The sequence below is a fragment of the Leucopleurus acutus genome (genome assembly GCF_964270905.1).
Source record: "Leucopleurus acutus genome assembly, chromosome: 4".
Classification (NCBI taxonomy): Eukaryota; Metazoa; Chordata; class Mammalia; order Artiodactyla; family Delphinidae; genus Leucopleurus; species Leucopleurus acutus.
This window is the reverse complement of record NC_139146.1, coordinates 62,481,949-62,504,313: the sequence shown is the minus strand read 5'-3', so window position 1 is coordinate 62,504,313 and position 22,365 is coordinate 62,481,949. Positions and strand designations below refer to the sequence as shown.

Sequence of the window (22,365 nt, the reverse complement as noted above, 5' to 3'; positions counted from 1 at the left end):
CACCCTCCCTATCCCACCCCTCCAGGCGGTCACAAAGCACCGAGCTGATCTCCCTGTGCTATGCAGCTGCTTCCCACTAGCCATCTACCTTACGTTTGGTAGTGTATATATGTCCATGCCTCTCTCTCGCTTTGTCACAGCTCACCCTTCCCCCTCCCCATATCCTCAAGTCCGTTCTCAGTAGTTCTGTGTCTTTATTCCTGTCTTACCCCTAGGTTCTTCATGACATTTTTTTTTTTTCTTAAATGCCATACATATGTGTTAGCATACGGTATTTGTCTTTCTCTTTCTGACTTACTTCACTCTGTATGACAGACTCTAGGTCTATCCACCTCATTACAAATAGCTCAATTTCGTTTCTTTTTATGGCCGAGTAATATTCCATTGTATATATGTGCCACATCTTTATCCATTCATCCGATGATGGGCACAAGTATGAGATTAGATCACTCCCTAACACCATACACAAAAATAAGCTCAAAATGGATTAAAGACCTAAATGTAAGGCCAGAAAATATCAAACTCTTAGAGGAAAACATAGTCAGAACACTCTATAACATAAATCACAGCAAGATCTTTTTTGACCCACCTCCTAGAGAAATGGAAATAAAAACAAAAACAAACAAATGGGATCTAATGAAACTTCAAAGCTTTTGCACAGCAAAGGAAACCATAAACAAGACCAAAAGACAACCCTCAGAATGGGAGAAAATATTTGCAAATGAAGCACTGACAAAGGATTAATCTCCAAAATGTACAAGCAGCTCATGCAGCTCAATAACAAAAAAAAACAAACAACCCAATCCAAAAATGGGCAGAAGACCTACATAGACATTTCTCCAAAGAAGATATACATATTGCCAACAAACACATGAAAGAATGCTCAACGTCATTAATCATTAGGGAAATGTAAATCAAAACTACAATGAGATATCATCTCACACCAGTCAGAATGGCCATCATCAAAAAATCTAGAAACAATAAATGCTGGAGAGGGTGTGGAGAAAAGGGAACGCTCCTGCACTGTTGGTGGGAATGTGAATTGGTACAGCCACTATGGAGAACAGTATGGAGGTTCCTTAAAAAACTACAAATAGAACTACCATATGACCCAGCAATCCCACTACTGGGCATATACCCTGAGAAAACCATAATTCAAAAAGAGTCATGTACCAAAATGTTCATTGCAGCTCTATTTACAATAGCCCAGAGATACCCACAGTTTTTTGGAGCAGAGACTGTGAGGGGGTCTAGGGTCCTGTCTACAAGGGCATCTGGAGAGGCAAGCAGCCCTCAGGGAAAAGAAGCCAGAAGTACCACCGGATGCCTAGAGCCTGAGGAAGGAGTGAAGAGACAGCCAGAGAAGACGTCCCCCCTCTTTGATGAGAATTGAGGAAGATAGATTCCTGGGCTGGAAGGCGATATGGTGGCTGCAGATGTCTCCAAAGAACTCTTGAAAATTCGTAAGAGAGCAAAGTCTGCATTTAACCCCTTCCTTACCAGTTAAGCTCTGATGAGAGCTCTAAAGTGGAACTTTCTTGTCCTCTCTTCTCTTCTCCCTCACAGCCCAAGCCTGTGAAGGTAAAAAAAAAAAAAAAAAGTGGTCAGCAGGATAAGGCGGTTGAACAGAAGGACCTGACAGGGAAGGAGAGGAAAAGGCCAAGCTCCCCAGGATGCAGACACAAGATGGAGACTTGCATGCACAAGGCTGATTAGGGAGGACCCCCAAGACTGACTCTGCGGGGGGTGGTGAGTGGGATGGGGCAGAGGAAGACGCTGAACTGGAGTGCAGTTGTTTGTTACAGAGGCCGCAGCCTTGCCCATGGGGTACTACTAGAGCTGGGTTGCCCTTCTGAAGTCATCCCTCATTGGCAGAGGGGCTCTATCCTCCCTTACCCCACTAACCCATCACTGGGTAAGGGCTGCCCCTGGGGAGGAGGCAGCTCTCTTTTGCTGAGGCCAATTTCCAGAGAGCCTCTCAGCTGAGAACTCTCAGGACCAATCCTCCGGCAGCTGTGGGACAACTGGGGGGGACATGCCCGTGGATGGCAAACACAGCGTCACTACACTAACAACACCGTCCTCCCAGTGCATGCATCCTGTCTGCAGGAGCGTGGGCAGTGGAGAGGGAGGAGTTTTGGCTTTTTTTCATATCTTTATTGAAGTATAATTGCTTTACAATGGTGTGTTATTTTCTGCTTTACAACAAAATGATTAGTCATATATATACATATGTTCCCGTATCTCTTCCCTCTTGTGTCTCCCTCCCTCCCACCCTCCCTATCCCACCCCTCCAGGCGATCACAAAGCACCGAGCTGATGTCCCTGTGCTATGTGGCTGCTTCCCACTAGCTATCTATTTTACGTTTGGTAGTGTATATATGTCCATGCCTCCCTCTCGCATTGTCACAGCTTACCCATCCCCCTCCCCCTATCCTCAAGTCCATTCTCTAGTAGGTCTGTGTCTTTATTCCTGTCTTACCACTAGGTTCTTCATGAAATTTTTTTTTCTTAAATTCCATATATATGTGTTAGCATACGGTATTTGTCTCTCTCTTTCTGACTTACTTCACTCTGTATGACAGACTGTAGGTCCATCCACCTCATTACAAATAGGTCAATTTCGTTTCTTTTTATGGCTGAGTAATATTCCATTGTATATATGTGCCACATCTTCTTTATCCATTCATCCGATGACGGGCACTTAGGTTGTTTCCATCTCTGGGCTATTGTAAATAGAGCTGCAATGAACATTTTGGTACATGACTCTTTTTTTTTTTTTTTTTTGAGGGTCTTACTTTTTTTTTTTTTTTAACATCTTTATTGGAGTATAATTGCTTTACAATGGTGTGTTAGTTTCTGCTTTATAACAAAGTGAATCAGTCATACATAAACATATGTTCCCATATGTCTTCCCTGTTGCGTCTCCCTCCCTCCCACCCTCCCTATCCCACCCCTCCAGGCTGTCACAAAGCACCGAGCCAATATCCCTGTGCCATGCGGCTGCTTCCCACTAGCTATCTACCTTACTACGTTTGTTAGTGTGTATATGCCCATGACTCTCTCTCGCCCTGTCACAGCTCACCCTTCCCCCTCCCCATAACCTCAAGTCCGTTCTCTAGGAGGTCTGCGTCTTTATTCCTGCTTTACCCCTAGGTTCTTCATGACATTTTTTTTTCTTAAATTCCATATATATGTGTTAGCATACGGTATTTGTCTTTTTCTTTCTGACTTACTTCACTCTGTATGACAGACTCTAGGTCTATCCACCTCATTACAAATAGCTCAATTTCGTTTCTTTTTATGGCTGAGTAATATTCCATTGTATATATGTGCCACATCTTCTTTATCCATTCATCCGATGACGGGCACTTAGGTTGTTTCCATCTCCGGGCTATTGTAAATAGAGCTGCAATGAACATTTTGGTACATGACTCTTTTTGAATTTTGGTTTTCTCAGGGTATATGCCCAGTAGTGGGATTGCTGGGTCATATGGTAGTTCTATTTGTAGTTTTTTAAGGAACCTCCATACTGTTCTCCATAGTGACTGAACCAATTCACATTCCCACCAGCAGTGCAAGAGTGTTCCCTTTTCTCCACACCCTCTCCAGCATTTATTGTTTCTAGATTTTTTGATGATGGCCATTCTGACTGGTGTGAGATGATATCTCATTGTAGTTTTGATTTGCATTTCTCTAATGATTAATGAACTTGAGCATTCTTTCATGTGTTTGTTGGCAGTCTGTATATCTTCTTTGGAGAAATGTCTATTTAGGTCTTCTGCCCATTTTTGGATTGGGTTGTTTCTTTTTTTGTTATTGAGCTGCATGAGCTGCTTATAAATTTTGGAGATTAATCCTTTGTCAGTTGCTTCATTTGCAAATATTTTCTCCCATTCTGAGGGTTGTCTTTTGGTCTTGTTTATGGTTTCCTTTGCTGTGCAAAAGCTTTGAAGTTTTACTAGGTCCCACTTGTTTATTTTTGTTTTTATTTCCATTTTCTGGGAGGTGGGTCAAAAAGGATCTTTCTGTGATTTATGTCATAGAGTGTTCTGCCTATGTTTTCCTCTAAGAGTTTGATAGTTTCTGGCCTTACATTTAGGTCTTTAATCCATTTTGAGCTTATTTTTGTGTATGGTGTTAGGGAGTGATCTAATCTCATACTTTTACATGTACCTGTCCAGTTTTCCCAGCACCACTTATTGAAGAGGCTGTCCTTTCTCCACTGTACATTCCTGCCTCCTTTATCAAAAGATAAGTTGACCATATGTGTGTGGGTTTATCTCTGGGCTTTCTATCCTGTTCCATTGATCTACCTTTCTGTTTTTGTGCCAGTACCATATTGTCTTGATTACTGTAGCTTTGTAGTATAGTCTGAAGTCAGGGAGCCTGATTCCTCCAGCTCCGTTTTTCATTCTCAAGATTGCTTTGGCTATTCGGGGTCTTTTGTGTTTCCAAACAAATTGTGAAATTTTTTGTTCTAGTTCTGTGAAAAACACCAGTGGTAGTTTGATAGGGATTGCATTGAATCTGTAGATTGCTTTGGGTAGTAGAGTCATTTTCACAATATTGATTCTTCCAATCCAAGAACATGGTATATCTCCCCATGTATTTGTATTATCTTTAATTTCTTTCATCAGTGTCTTATAATTTTCTGCATACAGGTCTTTTGTCTCCTTAGGTAGGTTTATTCCTAGATATTTTATTCTTTTTGTTGCAATGGTAAATGGGAGTGTTTTCTTGATTTCACTTTCAGATTTTTCATCATTCGTGTATAGGAATGCCAGAGATTTCTGCATTAATTTTGTATCCTGCTACTTCACCAAATTCATTGATTAGTCTAGTGGTTTTCTGCTGGCATCTTTGGGATTCTCTATGTACAGTATCATGTCATCTGCAAAGAGTGACAGCTTTACTTCTTCTTTTCTGATTTGGATTCCTTTTATTTCCTTTTCTTCTCTGATTGCTGTGGCTAAAACGTCCAAAACTATGTTGAATAAGAGTGGTGAGAGTGGGCAACCTTGTCTTGTTCCTGATCTTAGTGGAAATGCTTTCAGTTTTTCACCATTGAGGACGATGTTGGCTGTGGGTTTGTCATCTATGGCCTTTATTATGTTGAGGAAAGTTCCCTCTATGCCTACTTTCTGCAGGGTTTTTATCATAAATGGGTGTTGAATTTTGTCGAAAGCTCTCTCTGCATCTATTGAAATGATCATACGGTTTTTCTCCTTCAGTTTGTTAATATGGTGTATGACGTTGGTTGATTTGCGTATATTGAAGAATCCTTGCATTCCTGGAATAAACCCCACTTGATCATGGTGTATGATCCATTTAATGTGCTATTGGATTCTGTTTGCTAATATTTTGTTGAGGATTTTTGCATCTATGTTCATCAGTGATATTGGCCTGTAATTTTCTTTCTTTGTGACATCCTTGTATGATTTTGGAATCAGGGTGATGGTGGCCTCATAGAATGAGTTTGGGAGTGTTCCTCCCTCTGCTATATTTTGGAAGAATTTGAGAAGGATAGGTGTTAGCTGTTCTCTAAATGTTTGGTAGAATTCGCCTGTGAAACCATCTGGTCCTGGGCTTTTGTTTGTTGGAAGGTTTTAAATAATAGTTTCAATTTCAGTGCTTGTGATTGGTCTGTTCATCTTTTCTATTTCTTCCTGATTCAGTCTTGGTAGGTTGTGCATTTCGAAGAATTTGTCCATTTCTTCCAGGTTGTCCATTTTTTTGGCATAGAGTTGCTTGTAGTAATCTCTTATGATCTTTTGTATTTCTGCAGTGTCAGTTGTTACTTCTCCTTTTTCATTTCTAATTCTATTGATGAGTCTTCTCCCTTTTTTTCTTGATGAGTCTGGCTAATGGTTTATCAATTTTGTTTATCTTCTCAAAGAACCAGCTTTTAGTTTTATTGATCTTTGTTATCTTTTCCTTCATTTCTTTATCATTTTTTTCTGGTCTGATTTTTATGATTTCTTTCCTTCTGCTAACTTTGGGGCTGTTTTGTTCTTCTTTCTCTAATTGCTTTAGGTGCAAGGCTAGGTTGTTTATTCGAGATGTTTCCTGTTTCTTAAGGTAGGACTGTATTGCTATAAACTTCCCTCTTAGAACTGCTTTTGCTGCATCCCATAGATTTTGGGTCGTTGTGTCTCCATTGTCATTTGTTTCTAGGTATTTTTTGATTTCCTCTTTGATTTCTTCAGTGATCACTTCATTATTAAGTAGTTTATTGTTTAGCCTCCATGTGTTTGTATTTTTTACAGATCTTTTCGTGTAATTGATATCTAGTCTCATAGCGTTGTGGTCAGAAAAGATACTTCATGCAATTTCGATTTTCCTAAATTTACCAAGGCTTGATTTGTGACCCAAGATATGATCTATCCTGGAGAATGTTCCATGAGCACTTGAGAAAAATGTGTATTCTGTTGTTTTTGGATGGAATGTCCTATAAATATCAATTAAGTCCATCTTGTTTAATGTATCATTTAAAGCTTGTGTTTCCTTATTTATTTCCATTTTGGATGATCTGTCCATTGATGAAAGTGGGGTGTTAACGTCCCCTACTATGAATGTGTTACTGTCGATTTCCCCTTTTATGGCTGTTATTACTTGCCTTATGAATTGAGGTGCTCCTATGTTGGGTGCATAAATATTTACAATTGTTATATCTTCTTCTTGGATCGATCCCTTGATCATTATGTAGTGTCCTTCTTTGTCTCTTCTAATAGTCTTTATTTTAAAGTCTATTTTGTCTGATATGAGAATTGCTACTCCAGCTTTCTTTTTGTTTCCATTTGCATGAAATATCTGTTTCCATCCCCTTACTTTCAGTCTGTATGTGTCTCTATGTCTGAAGTGGGTCTCTTGTAGACAGCAAATAAATGGGTCTTGTTTTTGTATCCATTCAGCCAATCTGTGTCTTTTGGTGGGAGCATTTAGTCCATTTACATTTAAGGTAATTATCGATATGTGTGTTCCCATTCCCATTTTCTTAATTGTTTTGGGTTCGTTATTGTAGGTCTTTTCCTTCTCTTGTGTTTCTTGCCTAGAGAAGTTCCTTTAGCAGTTGTTGTAGAGCTGGTTTGGTAGTGCTGAACTCTCTCAGCTTTTGCTTGTCTGTAAAGATTTTAATTTCTCCATCAAATCTGAATGAGATCCTTGCTGGGTAGAGTAATCTTGGTTGCAGGTTTTTCTCCTTCATCACTTTAAATATGTCCTGCCAGTCCCTTCTGGCTTGCAGAGTTTCTGCTGAAAGATCAGCTGTTAACCTTATGGGGATTCCCTTGTGTGTTATTTATTGTTTTTCCCTTGCTGCTTTTAATATGTTTTCTTTGTATTTAATTTTTGACAGTTTGATTAATATGTGTCTTGGCGTATTTCTCCTTGGATTTATCCTGTACGGGACTCTCTGTGCTTCCTGGACTTGATTAACTATTTCCTTTCCCATGTTAGGGAAGTTTTCAACTATAATCTCTTCAAATATTTTCTCAGTCCCTTTCTTTTTCTCTTCTTCTTCTGGAACCCCTATAATTTGAATGTTGGTGCGTTTAATGTTGTCCCAGAGGTCTCTGAGACTGTCCTCAGTTCTTTTCATTCTTTTTTCTTTATTCTGCTCTGCAGTAGTTATTTCCACTATTTTATCTTCCAGGTCACTTATTCGTTCTTCTGCCTCAGTTATTCTGCTAGTGATTCCATCTAGAGTATTTTTCATTTCATTTATTGTGTTGTTCATCATTGTTTGCTTCATCTTTAGTTCTTCTACGTCCTTGTTAAATGTTTCTTGCATTTTGTCTATTCTATTTCCAAGATTTTGGATCATCTTTACTATCATTATTCTGAATTCTTTTTCAGGTAGACTGCCTATTTCTTCTTCATTTGTTAGGTGGGTTTTTTTCTTGCTCCTTCATCTGCTGTGTGTTTTTCTGTCTTCTCATTTTGCTTATCTTACTGTGTTTGGGGTCTCCTTTTTGCAGGCTGCAGGTTCGTAGTTCCTGTTGTTTTTGGTGTCTGTCCCCAGTGGCTAAGGTTGGTTCAGTGGGTTGTGTAGGCTTCCTGGTGGAGGGGACTAGTGCCTGTGTTCTGGTGGATGAGGCTAGATCTTGTCTTTCTGGTGGGCAGGTCCACGTCTGGTGGTGTGTTTTGGGGTGTCTGTGGACTTATTATGATTTTAGGCAGCCTCTCTGCTAATGGGTGGGGCTGTGTTCCTGTCTTGCTAGTTGTTTGGCATAGGGTGTCCAGCACTGTAGCTTTCTGGTCGTTGAGTGAAGCTGGGTGCTTGTGTTGAGATGGAGATCTCCGGGAGATTTTCGCCATTTGATATTATGTGGAGCTGTGAGGTCTCGTGGACCAGTGTCCTGAAGTTGTCTCTCCCACCTCTGAGGCACAGCACTGACTCCTGGCTGCAGGACCAAGAGCCTTTCATCCACACGGCTCAGAATAAAAGGGAGAAAAAGTAGAAAGAAAGAATTAGTAGAAGTAGAAAGATAGAAAGAAAGGAGGGAGGGAAGGAGGGAGGGAGGAAGGAAGGAAGGAGGGAAGGAAGGAAAAAAAGAAAGAATATAAAGTAAAATATAATAAAGATAAAATATAATAAAGTTATTAACATAAAAAATTATTAAGGTAAAAACAAAATGGACGGATAGAACCCTAGGACAAATGGTGAGAGCAAAGCTATACAGACAAAATCTCACATAGAAGCATACACATACAACTCACAAAAAGAGGAAAAGGGGAAAATATCATATATCTTGCTCTCAAAGTCCACCTCCTCAATTTGTGATGATTTGTTGGCTAAAGGAGGGAAGGAAGGAAAGAAAGAATGAAGATAATGTAAAATAAATAAAGTTATTAAAATAAAAAGTAATTATTAAGAAAAAAAATTAAATGAAAACAAAAAAACCCGGATAGAACCCTCAGACAAATGGTGGAAGCAAAGCTATACAGACAAAATCTCACACAGAAGCATACACATACACACTCACAAAAAGAGGAAAAGAGGAAAAAATAATATATCTTGCTCCCAAAGTCCACCTCCTTAATTTGGGATGATTCGTTGTCTGTTCATGTATTCCACAGATGCAGGTACATCAAGCTGATTGTGGAGCTTTAATCCGCTGCTTCTGAGGCTGCTGGAAGAGATTTCCCTTTCTCTTCTTTGTTCTCACAGCTCCCAGGGGCTCAGCTTTGGATTTGGCCCCGCCTCTGCGTGTAGGTTGCCGGAGGGCTCTGTTCTTCGCTCAGACAGGGTGGGGTTAAAGAAGCCGCTGATTCGGGGACTCTGGCTCACTCAGGCCGGGGGGGAGGGAGGGGCACGGAATGCCGGGCGGGCTTGCGGCGGCAGAGGCCGGTGTGACGTGCACCAGCCTGAGGCGCGCCGTGCGTTCTCCCGGGGAAGTTGTCCCTGGATCCCGGGACCCTGGCAGTGGCGGGCTGCACAGGCTCCCCGGAAGGGGGCTGTGGATAGTGACCTGTGCTCGCACACAGGCTTCTTGGTGGCGGCAGCAGCAGCCTTAGCGTCTCCTGCCCGCCTCTGGGGTCCACGCTTTTAGCCGCGGCTCGCGCCCGTCTCTGGAGCTCCTTTAAGCAGCGCTCTTAATCCCCTCTCCTCACGCACCAGGAAACAAAAAGGGAAGAAAAAGTCTCTTGCCTTTCGGCAGGTCCAGACTTTTCCCCGGACTCCCTCCCGGCCAGCCTTGGCGCACTAACCCCCTTCAGGCTATGTTCAAGCCGCCAACCCCAGTCCTCTCCCTGCGCTCCGAACGAAGCCCGAGCCTCAGCTCCCAGCCCCACCCCGCCCGGCGGGTGAGCAGACAAGCCTCTCGGGCTGGTGAGGGCCAGTCGGCACCGTTCCTCTGTGCGGGAATCTCTCCGCTTTTCCCTCCGCACCCCTGTTGCTGTGCTCTCCTTCGTGGCTCCGATGTTTTCCCCCTCCGCCACCCGCAGTCTCCGCCCGCAAAGGGGCTTCCTAGTGTATGGAAACCTTTCCTCCTTCACAGCTCCCTCCCACTGGTGTAAGTCCCGTCCCTATCCATTTGTCTCTGTTTATTCTTTTTTCTTTTGCCCTACTCAGGTATGTGGGGGGGTTCTTGCCTTTTGGGAGGTCTGAAGTCTTCTGCCAGCGTTCAGTAGGTGTTCTGTAGGAGCTGTTCCACGCGTAGATGCACTTCTGGTGTATCCGTGGGGAGGAAGGTGATCTCCGCGTCCTACTCCTCCGCCATCTTCCCGGAAGCTGTCGAGGGAGGAGTTTTTAACCATTGTAGGTTACCGGACTTTTTTTTTTTTTTGCGGTACGCGGGCCTCTCACTGTTGTGGCCTCTCCCGTTGCGGAGCACAGGCTCCGGACGCGCAGGCTCAGCGGCCATGGCTCACGGGCCCAGCCACTCGCCGGCATGTGGGATCTTCCCGGACCGGTGCACAAACCTGTGTCCCCTGCATCGGCAGGCGGACTCAAAACCGCTGCGCCACCAGGGAAGCCCCTGGACTTTTAATTAGTGTCCAGAGTAGCTTTTATTACCTTAAAGTACTGGGAAAATCATGAAGCTTGCTCTAAATTTCATCCATGAGGAAGGAAAGAAATATCCCCATAGAATAAATTTACAGAAATGTGCATCTAGCTAACTAGCTGGGTAAGCTTACTTACATTCCCCAAACCTTGGTTATAACTGCATCAGTTTCTAGAGAAGCAGCATCAGGGGAGATAAGCTTTGCAGAGGAAAATTCCTCAGTAGGTGTGATTATGCAAAGGCAGGCCCTGGAGCAGGTGTTCTACACTTTCATCTGTGTGTGTGCGTCTTGCTCCCCTTTGGCAGTCTGGTATGGCTTATGGAGCCTTATCTCAGAATCATATTTTCAAATGCATAATTAAAATTAGTAATACAAAGAAAACCAACTATGTTGAAATCTTTTGTTATTGAAATATTAAAAAAATTGTGATAGCGATATGTGTGCTACTTCACACATTAAACAAGATTCTATTTTAAGTCTTGTTATTTAATGTATTATTGAAAATTTCAAAGTAATTTCCAAATAATAATGGGTATAAGCAGTATTTGAGATATCTGCACGACTATAATATGAAAATACCTGTGGTTTCTGTTGGTTCCAGTGTCACAGGCACTGTGGTTTGTTGCTACACTTATCAAAGGAGGAAATGCAAAATTTCACTTCAAGATCATTGAAAACAGTTTTGAATAATTTCAAAATTAATAAGGATGTAATGTTTTCCCCACTAGAAACAACAACCTCCCCTGAGTTCTATTTATAGTCCCCTTGGATTCTGGGTTAGAACCTCTGCAATCTGGAATAGGGTCATCTGATCCTCTACATGATAATAAGGTAATGAGAAGTTTTAGAGTGTTTTCTGGGGGAAGTGAGCTGGCAGTAGAGTGTATTGAAGGCCTTGGAATTCTAGGAGAGGAGAGATAGGGCTCTTTGCTCTGACCCTAAGTGGTGGTCCAGTGGTTAAGAATCCGCCTTCCAATGCAGGGGATTTGGGTTTGATACCTTATTGGGGTACTAAGATCCCAAATGCCACGGGACAACTAAGCCTGTGCACCACAACTACTGAGCACGCACACCGCAACTGAGACCCAATGCAGCGAAAAATAAAATAAATAAATAAATATCTTAAAAAGGAAAAAAAAAAGATTAAGGAAGTTTCCTTTAAAAAAATAAAAAAGAGCAAAGGGGTGAGTGGGGACCCAGGGAATGTGGTGGACTTACAGTGAGGAAACTTCCACGGCTGTGATGGCTGAGGGGATTCTGAGAAACACCTCATTTCCTGTTCCATCTGTGCTGGGTCCACAGATGATACTGGCCAAACCTTCAGGAACAGTCTGTTACACAAAGCACCTCTGTGTTAGTATGTTTGGGGGAAAAAGAATGGGCAGTGTACATGTTTGGGGAGGGGGCAATGAAGAAAGTGGCAGCCATTCCTAAAGGCCAGGGTGGCCATCCCAGAATTGCACAGAGAGCCGCTAGGAGCCAGGTGACCATGAATAAGCAGCTGGCAGTGTGGACTGAGTCAGGATGGCCAAGAGGCCACCCTTTTTCAACCCAAATGTGCTAGAGGTAAGTGACCCTTGACTGAAAGAGAGAAGCTGGATTCTGCCTGCATGGATATGATGGTAGACACTGAGGTTACAGCAGATTAAAGAGTTGAATGTGACCCTGTAGGCAACAAAGGGTTGGGTCCTAGAAGGGAAATGAGCAGAGAAATGTCTGCTATCAGTGGGGTTTTAGAAGTAGCACCGTGGCGGTGAATGTGGGATCGGGTAGAACAACACATGCTGGAGACAGACTGCTGAGAGGCAATTGCAGGACTTGGAACCACCAGGAACACAAAGGAGGATGAGTCCCTTAGAATTGTGCCTTTTAGGGAGAAGCAGTTGTGGACATAGCTGTGCCTTTCCAAAGTCAAACAGAACTGTACTGTTTCTTCAGCAAGAAAAAAATAAAACAAAACAACTTGTGTGCTTGCTTTGCAGCAGATGGAACTGGCCACCAAGTTCCTCCATCTCAGTGTGTGCTCACAGAGGAAAAGATTGTTCAGAATGTCAGCACTGAAAGTTCCTCATTAAGTCTGACGGTGGGGAGTGGTTTGGGGGTGGGGTGCTGGCAGGGGAAGGGATGTCAACTGCCCTGAGGCTCCCTTTCGGGCCAAGCGGGTTTCTGGTAAAAGAGTCATTCGTGAGTGCTGGGCGCCAGCCACAACTGTGAAGCTCTATTTAGTTCGTGCCATCCCTGCAATATCGTTAGTTTGTACTGTTGCTTCTTCACCGTATCAGCAGAGAATGGAGGGTCAGAAGGATGGAGGAATCGGTTTTTTTAAATTTATTAATTTTTTTTTTTTACTGAAGTATATAGTTAATGTACAATATTATATAAGTTAAAACAAGAATGGAGGAATTTTTTTTTGGCAGCCTTCAAGTTTTTATTTTATTATTCCATATTTCTTTTGAGTCATTTAACAGGTTGAAACAAAGTCAAAATATTCCAGAAATATTTTCCACTTTCTTTTTTGCGGTACGCGGGCCTCTCACTGCTGTGGCCCCTCCCGTTGCGGAGCACAGGCTCAGGATGCGCAGGCTCAGCAGCCATGGCTCATGGGCCCAGCCGCTCCGCGGCACGTGGGATCTTCCCTGCGGGGAACGACCCCGTGTCCCCTACATCGGCAGGCAGACGCTCAACCACTGTGCCACCAGGGAAGCCCTCCACTTTCTTTTGATTGCAAAACAGGACCCCTTTCTACCAAAGGTTAGTGCTTATCCCACCACCGTATATTAAAGTGGTTAAAGAAATGATAAGTGAAAAAGCCATTAAGCTTATTCTATTTTAAAAAATTTCCCCCTTTTCTTAGTTTTATTTCCTAAAGTCATGCAAAAATGTTGCTTAGATCATGTGAACAGGGGATATAAAATGGCCCTCTCCAGATTACGGTGATTCTGAACAACATGTTATCAAAGAAGGTATTTATGGCTGACAGAGTAATGGGAAAATTGATATTTTAAAACAATAGATTATTCATGCAGGGACCACAATAGCTCTATCTGCCTTTCGCACAAAGAGATATAAGACCACGCATGGGGTTGTGATCAAAATCAACAGCTGAATCAATGTGCATGACCAAGCAGGTCCTTCTCCCTGGCACTCTGCACCCTTTTGGCAGAAGGCATGTTGTGACTCTTCACCGGTGGAAAATGGAGCTGCTACAAACTTTAACCTGCCTGCAAAATGAGCTGCCACAGGTTCATGCACAGAAGTGCATCTACCCTCAAGGAATAGAGGAGTCTTGATAAGCACGACCTTCGAGTAAAAGCAGACGGGAGCAAAAGCAGACGGAAGAAGACCAGCGGCCTTTTAGTCACCGCCTCAGGAAGGACTTAAGGTCTCTAGCCCAGACCTACATGGTACTAAAGGTCTCATGCAGAGGGACACAGTTGGTGGTAGCTGGTATTAAGAGCTGACCAAGCAGACTAACTTTTTGGCCGGGCCGAAAGGAAGACGGGGAGAATCCTTGTTACTGACCTGGGTCTTGGCAACAGAATGGCCCATATGGGATTCTCAGAGTCTTGGACTATGTTGAGAAAGGGCCTTCCCCTCCTGCAGCTCTCTCATCCTCTCCACCCCACTGCTCTGGTGGTACACCTGAGGCACACCAGACCCCTAAGTTCTCTCCGTACATCAGCCCTTTGGTGTCCTAACCAGCCTACACTGAAGCTTATCACCTCAAACCCTTATCCTTCAAAACTGCCAAATGCCCTGAAAAACCTCTAAGATGTCACGCTTTTCCCTAAACTGGGATCCATCTCCTGAACTGCCTCCTTCATTCCTACCCCTGGGCCACTAGGCACAGTTACAGAGAATCACTCAGTCAAGTAGATTGGTCCATGAAAAATTCATGGGCTGCAGCCCCAGCTGCACCCTCCGAGATGTGCAGCAGCGTATATACTGGGCAGCTCTCCTCTTCCCTTCAGTGACTTCTACTACTCTCAGAATCTCTGAGAATCAGCAAAAAGTGCCCCTCCCTCCAGTTAATTTACTCTGATATTATTGTACAATCTGGACAGCTCTGCCCTGGGGGTAGGGGGAAACGGGATTTCCAGAGTCCCAGGGGGAAGCATCCCTGGCTGCACACATACATGTGCCCAAATTCTGACAACTCGGCCGCCACCCCCCCTCCAGACTTTGGGTCCTCACAGTGTCAGCAGCCTGCACACTCCACACATCCCCAGGGAAAGAGAAGTAGGGTTGGAGTCTGATTGTCACAAATCAGGCTTCTGCAGGTGAGAGAAGAAACCTCAAGGGACGCTCAGCGAAGACTGACATAGGACACAGTCATGCATGCGTGTGTACGTATGTGAGTGTGAGCACCAATGACAGTGTGCATGTGTACTCTTCCAAGTGTGTGCATGGCCTTGTCTGCCGTGTGGGCTTATATGCATGAGGCTCTCCCCTACTTTTCCAAGAGTTGATCAGGAGGCCAGAATCTCTTGCCTTCACATTCTGGAATAAGTTCATATATGGTGCCTAGTGTGGTACATGACTCGGACACCTGTCCTGATGGCTCTGACCATGGTCTCCTCAAAGCCCTTGCATCATTCCCACTCCTTCCATTGTCAAAGGATGGTTTTGCCTCCATCAATGTGAATCTCCTTGACTTTCTTTCTCAACTGCAAATATATTCATCTTGGTGTGTTTCTTTGGCCTTTTCCCTTCAATTTTAAAGCATGAGGTGTCTGCCTTTTATTCAAGGCTAACAACCCCTATGCTTCTATCAGGGGTCTCCTCTGGACCTTGTGACATTAGTTATGCCCTTCTTCACTTCTTCATTTCTATTTTCCAGTTGTCCCATACAATTAATTCCATTCCATAAAAACCTTCTCTTGGCTCCCAAGGTCCCACTACCACTCCCTCCCTCTTCTCTCTCAGCCAGGCTTCTGAGAACTCTCCACAATAATTTCCACTTCTTCATCCTCTACACTCTGGTATCCCCCCATCATTTCCTTAACGTTCTTTCACAAGAGTTCTCAGTAACCTCCATGCTGACTTGGAGGATATCTTCACCTTGCTCTTTCACCTGCTGTGTGCTTTTCTGTCTTCTCATTTTGCTTATCTTACTGTGTTTGGGGTCTCCTTTTCGCAGTCCACAGGTTCGTAGTTCCCGTTGTTTTTGGTGTCTGTTCCCAGTGGCTAAGGTTGGAGCAGTGGGTTGTGTAGGCTTCCTGGCAGAGGGGACTAGTGCCTGTGTTCTGGTGGATGAGGCTGGATCTTGTCCTTCTGGTGGGCAGGTTCACATCTGGTGGTGTGTTTTGGGGTGTCTGTGGCCTTATTATGATTTTAGGCAGCCTCTCTGCTAATGGGTGGGGTTGTGTTTCTGTCTTGCTAGTTGTTTGGCATAGGGTTTCCAGCACTGTAGCTTGCTGGTCGTTGAGTGGAGCTCGATGCTGGTGTTGAGATGGAGATCTCTGGGAGATTTTCGCCGTTTGATATTACATGGAGCTGGGAGGTCTCTTGGGGACCAGTGTCCTGAAGTTGGCTCTCCCACCTCAGAGGCACAGCCCTGACGCCTGGCTGGAGCACCAAGAGCCTTTCATCCACACGGCTCAGAATAAAAGGGAGAAAAAAATAGAAAGAAAGAAAGAGGGAGTTTCGGGGCGCAGCGACTACGTCCCAGCATGTTCATACCCACGAGAACCAGCAGGAAGGCCCCAGGCACAGCCGCCTCGGCCGGAGCCTCGAGGCGCCTTCTAGTTCAGACTCTCCGACAGCAAAGGTTTTAATGACCTGCTGTGACACTTACTTTTTGCTCAGTTTCGGCTCGCAGTCGTCCACTTTAACTTCAGGTCCCTGCACCTCAGCCATCTTCCCAGAGGGCCGGACCTAAAGAGGACGAGGGTCGCACGGCAATTTCCAGGTCACGCTGAGAAGCCCCGCCTCTTCCGGGGAAAGGGGGCGGGCACTGCTCTGTGCAACTGCAGCGCAGGCGTGGTACGGGGTTGTGGGGCGGCGGCAGTAGCGTCTGGAGCGTCACCTCAGGCACTGGGGCTCTGTACGCCGTGCGCTGGCAAGACGGCACCTTCTTCTGGTGCTCGGCGTGAGCTATGGCTGAGGCGATGGATTTGGGCAAAGACCCCAATGGGCCAACCCATTCCTCGACTCTGTTCGTGAGGGAGGATGGCAGCTCCATGTCCTTCTACGTGCGTCCCAGCCCGGCGAAGCGCCGGCTCTCGACGCTCATCCTGCACGGCGGCGGCACCTTGTGTCGCGTGCAGGAGCCCGGGGCCGTGCTGCTGGCTCAGCCCGGGGAGGCGGCGGCCGAGGCCTCGGGCGACTTCATTTCCACGCAGTACATCCTGGACTGCGTGGAGCGCAACGAGAGGCTCGAGCTGGAGGCCTACCGGTTGGGCCCGGCTCTAGGGGCCGAGCAGGCCCCAGAGACGAAGCCCGGGGCTCAGGCTGGGGGCGCCGCCGCCACGGGGCCCGAGCTGCAGCCACACGCGGGGCGGACCGTCTTCACGGACGCGGACGACGTGGCCATCTTGACGTACGTGAAGGAACATGCCCGCTCGCCCGGCTCCGTCACCGGCAACGCCTTGTGGAAAGCGATGGAGAAGAGCTCGCTCACCCAGCACTCGTGGCAGTCCATGAAGGACCGCTACCTCAAGCGCCTGCGGGGCCAGGAGCATAAGTACCTGTTGGGGGAGGCCCCAGTGAGCCCCTCCTCCCAGAAACTCAAGCGGAAAACTGAGCAAGACCCCGAGGATGCTGGTAGCGGGGAACCACAGAATAAGAGAACTCCAGACTTGCCTGAAGAAGAATTTGAAAAGGAAGAGATCAAGGAGAATGAAGAAGCAGTCAAAAAGATGCTTGTAGAAGCCACCCGGGAGTTTGAAGAGATTGTGGTGGATGAGAGCCCTGATTTTGAAATACATATAACAATGTGTGATGATGATCCACCCACACCTGAGGAAGACTCAGAAACACAGCCTGATGAGGAGGAAGAAGAAGAAAAAGTTTCCGCACCAGAGCTGGGAGCTGCCATTAAGATCATCCGGCAGTTAATGGAAAAGTTTAACTTGGATCTGTCAACAGTTACACAGGCCTTCCTAAAAAATAGTGGTGAGCTGGAGGCTACTTCCTCCTTTTTAGAGTCTGGTCAGAGGGCTGATGGGTATCCCATTTGGTCCCGACAGGATGACTTAGATTTGCAAAAAGATGATGAGGGTACCCGAGATGCACTGGTCAAAAAATTTGGTGCTCAGAATGTAGCTCGGAGGATTGAATTCCGAAAGAAATAATTGGCAAGATAATGAAAAAAAAAGGTTTGGCACATAAGGCATTAAAAATTTTTTTTGTGACTATTGAACTTCAAAGATTTTTACATTGGAACTGACACTCATCTTTTGACCAATGCTATTGTTGCTCTGTGAGTCCTAGATTTTGTAGCCAAGCAAAGTTGGAGGATGAAAATAAAAGAAATTGGATATATTTAGAGCTGTTCCTGGCAGTATCAATGTGTTTGTAAAAGGAAAATCAAAAACAGAGAGGTTGGTTTACATAGTAATAACCGCTTTCTGGAATGGAATCCCTGCTGTATTGGTGAGAGGAGCTAGTGACAAAGTCAAAGGCGGAAAGTTAGATGGGTTGTTTCAGAAAGCATAAATAAAGAGCCTCCTATCCTTTGGCAGAAGCTTCTCTAGATTATGATAGATTCCAAATCAAGAATCTAGGAATGTGGAAAGATTTAATTACAAGGCCTTTGAACATGGACTGTCCCAAACCCTTGCATCCCCCAGTGAACTCTGATTTCTGGGCTGCTTTGAAAACCCCATATTCCTTTTGCCAACTTATATTTGGGGAGCCTGTTCGTTGGCTGTTCTTTTCTTCAAGTCTGTGTCAGTTAAGTCTCTACCATGTGTTTCTTTATCTACCATCCAGTTTTGTTTAAAACACAAAAATTTAGAGAGTCTTGGGAAAAGTCTTACTTGGTTACTAGTAATGTGTTTTTATTTATTGAGGATAGTTTTGTGCTAAGAATAGTGTTAGATTTAAAACTTAGAGGGTTAATTCCTCTTTGTTGTGTTGATTTCATTATTGAAAATAAATAGAATTTTGTAAAAAAAAAAAGAGGATAAAATAAAATAAAGTAGGATAAAATAAAATAAAAATAATTATTATGAAAAAAATTCTAAAAAGTAAAAAAAAAAAGAAAAAAAGAACGGACGGACAGAATCCTAGGACAAATAGTGAAAGCAAAGCTATACAGACAAAATCACACACAGAAGCATACACATACACACTCACAAAAAGAGGAAAAGGGGAAAAAATAATATATCTTGCTCCCAAAGTCCACCTCCTCAATTTGGGATGATTCGTTGTCTATTCAGGTATTCCACAGATGCAGGGTACATCAAGTTGATTGAGGAGATTTAATCCGCTGCTCCTGAGGCTCCTGGGAGGGATTTTCCTTTCTCTTCTTTGTTCTCACAGCTCCCGGGGTTCAGCTTTGGATTTGGCCCCGCCTCTGAGTGTAGGTCGCCTGAGGGCGTCTGTTTTTGGCTTTGACAGGACGGGGTTAAAGGAGCCGCTGATTCGGGGGCTCTGGCTCACTCAGGCCGGGGGGGGGGGGGGAGGGAGGGGCACGGAATGTCAGGCGGGCTTGAGGCGGCAGAGGCCGGTGTGACGTGCACCAGCCTGAGGCGCGCCGTGCGTTCTCCCGGGGAAGTTGTCTCTGGATCCCGGGAACCTGGCAGTGGCGGGCTGCACAGGCTCCCCGGAAGGGGGGTGTGGATAGTGACCTGTGTTCGCACACAGGCTTCTTGGTGGCGGCAGCAGCAGCCTTAGCGTCTCATGCCCGTCTCTGGTGTCCGCGCTGATAGCCGCGGCTCGCGCCCGTCTCTGGAGCTCCTTTAAGCAGCGTTCTTAATCCCCTCTCCTCACGCACCAGGAAACAAAGAGGGAAGAAAAAGTCTCTTGCCTTTCGGCAGGTCCAGACTTTTCCCCGGACTCCCTCCCGGCCAGCCGTGGCGCACTAACCCCCTTCAGGCTATGTTCAAGCCGCCAACCCCAGTCCTCTCCCTGCGCTCCGAACGAAGCCCGAGCCTCAGCTCCCAGCCCCTCCCGCCCCGACGGGTGAGCAGACAAGCCTCTCGGGTGAGTGCCGGTCGGCACCGATCCTCCGTGCGGGAATCTCTCCTCTTGCCCTCCGCACCCCTGTGGCTGCGCTATGCTCCGCGGCTTCGAAGCTCCCCCCCTCCGCCACCCACAGTCTCCGCCCGCGAAGGGGCTTCCTAGTGTGTGGAAACATTTCCTCCTTCACAGCTCCCTCCCACTGGGGCAGGTCCCGTCCCTATTCTTTTGTCTCTGTTTATTCTTTTTTCTTTTGCCCTACCCAGGTACGTGGGAAGTTTCTTGCCTTTTGGGAGGTCTGAGGACATCTGCCAGCCTTCAGTGGGTGTTCTGTAGGAGCTGTTCCACGTGTAGATGTATTTCTGTTGTATCTGTGGGGAGGAAGGTGATCTCCGCGTCTTACTCTTCTGCCATCTTCTCCTGGTCCTCTTTTTCAGTCCTTATTTTACTGGACTACTCTGCACATACAATGCTGACCATTACTTCTTTCTTTAGGACAATCTTGCCTCTATCCTGCTTCCATAATACTTCCCTATGTAGAATCTATCAGTCCGCGTGAGGACCACGCCCAACATACCCGACTAGAGGCTACACTCAGAGTTCCTACAGGTGGCAGCCCCATGTTCTCCTGAGACATGGGAAACCAATGCACAGCCAGTCTGTGGAGATCAAGCTAAGCAGGGCCTGGGTGCAAAGCAGCCATGGGAAGGCCCGGCCAAGATGAATAAGCGGGGGGGGGGGGGGGGGGGGGGCGGAGAGTATAAACTTGCTAAGAAGTAGAAATGAGAACAGTGTGGTAGCGCAGAGATAGAGAGGGAAGCACGCCCCCTACATTTACTATCTACTGTTCTCAGTTCTGATTTGTTTGAGGGCTTGAGACCTGGCCATTTTTATATCTGTGAGTGTTTTACCTTTATAATAAATTTACTGTTTATTCAGCTAGTGTTGATGTTTCTGTGTATTGCAATCAAAAGGAACCTTGACTAAGACAGATACCTGGTACTTTGTAGAGTTTCTTCTCCAAAATGTGCATTTGTGGGTTTTATTGGGCTGAAACCATGGGGCTCATTACTATAATTCTCCCTTGCTCTTTACAGGGAATAACCATATCATTGTATGTCCACCCGATTTTGAGGCTCTAGCAGTAAATGGTCTGGGTCACTTATGTGCAATTTTCAGGTAACTGTGTGCCCATGAAACGAAACTTGACCTGGTGGTCAGGAATGAGGCAGAGATTATGGACACCACTGCTAACCCAGGAATCAGATTCCTCTGATGTCCTCCAAGGAACATGTTGGCAAAACTGGGACTTCTCTATTTGCAGCTTCCTGACAGATGATAAAAACTACTTAATTGAAGAACTGAAATTCATCTCAACCTCCCTAAAACAATCTATTTTGGTATAATTTATGACAATTCCTGGGCATTTGAAGTTCTCAGTTCTCCTTTTATTGACCACTGCTCAGCTCTGACCCATAGTTATAGCTGACCTGTTCTCCTCTCCCTCTTGCCCTCATGTGTACTCATCACCGTGCAGCCTACATCATGCTAAATTCTGTACAGGTACTTATACCCTTCCCCCACCTCTCCACTAATCCCTGTACTTCCCTCAATTTAGCCCAAATTGCACCTTCTCCATGAAGGCTTGCTGAGAGCCTCCGGTTGCAATCCTTTTGGTTTTGCAATTCCTATAGCCCAGAGGTTTTCAACCAAGGGCGATTTTGCCCCCAGGTAACGTTTGGTAACATCTGGAGATATTTTTGTTTGTCTCAATCAGGAAAGGGGAGAGCGCTATTGGCATTTAACTGGTAGAGGCCAAAGAGGCTTCTAAACATCCTACGGTGCACAAAACAGGCCCCCCGACAAAGAAGTATCTAGTCCACAAATGTCGATAATGTTGAGAAACCCTACAGTCAGGCCCAACTTTGGCACCATGCACCCTATCATTTGATTTTACTCATTATGGTGTAGAATCTTAGGGCTGGATCGGAACATTTAGAAATCATCCTATCGTCTGCCTGAATTTTCTGGGTAAGAAGCAGCTGGTGAAAGTCACAGAGTGTGTCAGTGGCACAGCTTTATCCTGATCCCTGGGCCTTTGACCATTTCCGTTTCATGATGCAGTTGTTTCCTTTCTTCCTTTCTTAACCTGGCTTCTATAAGCCAGGTTAAGATCTATTATGACACATGTAGTAACTCTCTTCTCCAATCTCCTCCCCTCAGCCCAGTACTAGGAACACAGTACATACTTGTCAGATCAAAATAGCCTCAGGTTTTACAAAATATCACTTGATATCCCTGCAAACGTATTTTTTAGAGAACTGAAGCCTTCTTTCCTAGATGTAACCTCTCAAAAGGAAAGACGACTACATCTAAATCACAGAAAGAAGGAATTCTACAGAGACCTTCTGCAGAAGTATTTTCAACATTAATTAGAGTAAATACCAGCCAACTGAGCCTTACACATTTAAATGATGGCGATGAAAATTACCCCCTTACAGCACAGAGGAAAACAGGTTTCTACTAAGGGGAAGGATTAACTGAATTTTATAGAGAAACTGGAAAAAACAAAACAAAATTCGACAAAACCCAGAAAGGACAGAAGATTGTATAAGTTTGTAAATTTGATTCCTAGAAGCTCTTCCCATATATAAATAACTAATTTTCCCTGAAAAAAAGTGCATTTAATCAGTTGTTGACACAGAGTTCAAAAAGTCCAGGTTAAGTAAC

At 45.0% G+C, this 22,365-nt stretch overlaps 1 protein-coding gene across 1 annotated transcript; it reads left to right on the top strand.

Moving 5' to 3' along the window:
• The first annotated feature begins 16,531 nt into the window (after window positions 1-16,531).
• LOC309960775 (telomeric repeat-binding factor 2-interacting protein 1-like) lies at window positions 16,532-18,645 on the top strand. Its single transcript, XM_082837702.1, has one exon. The coding sequence runs from the start codon at window positions 16,608-16,610 to the stop codon at window positions 17,802-17,804; it is 1,197 nt and encodes a 398-aa protein (XP_082693828.1). The 5' UTR covers window positions 16,532-16,607; the 3' UTR covers window positions 17,805-18,645.
• Window positions 18,646-22,365: the final 3,720 nt, after the last annotated feature.

Coding starts and splice junctions, on each gene's coding strand:
- LOC309960775 (XM_082837702.1), top strand. CDS start 16,608: ATGGCTGAGGCGATGGATTTGGGCAAAGACCCCAATGGGCCAACCCAT.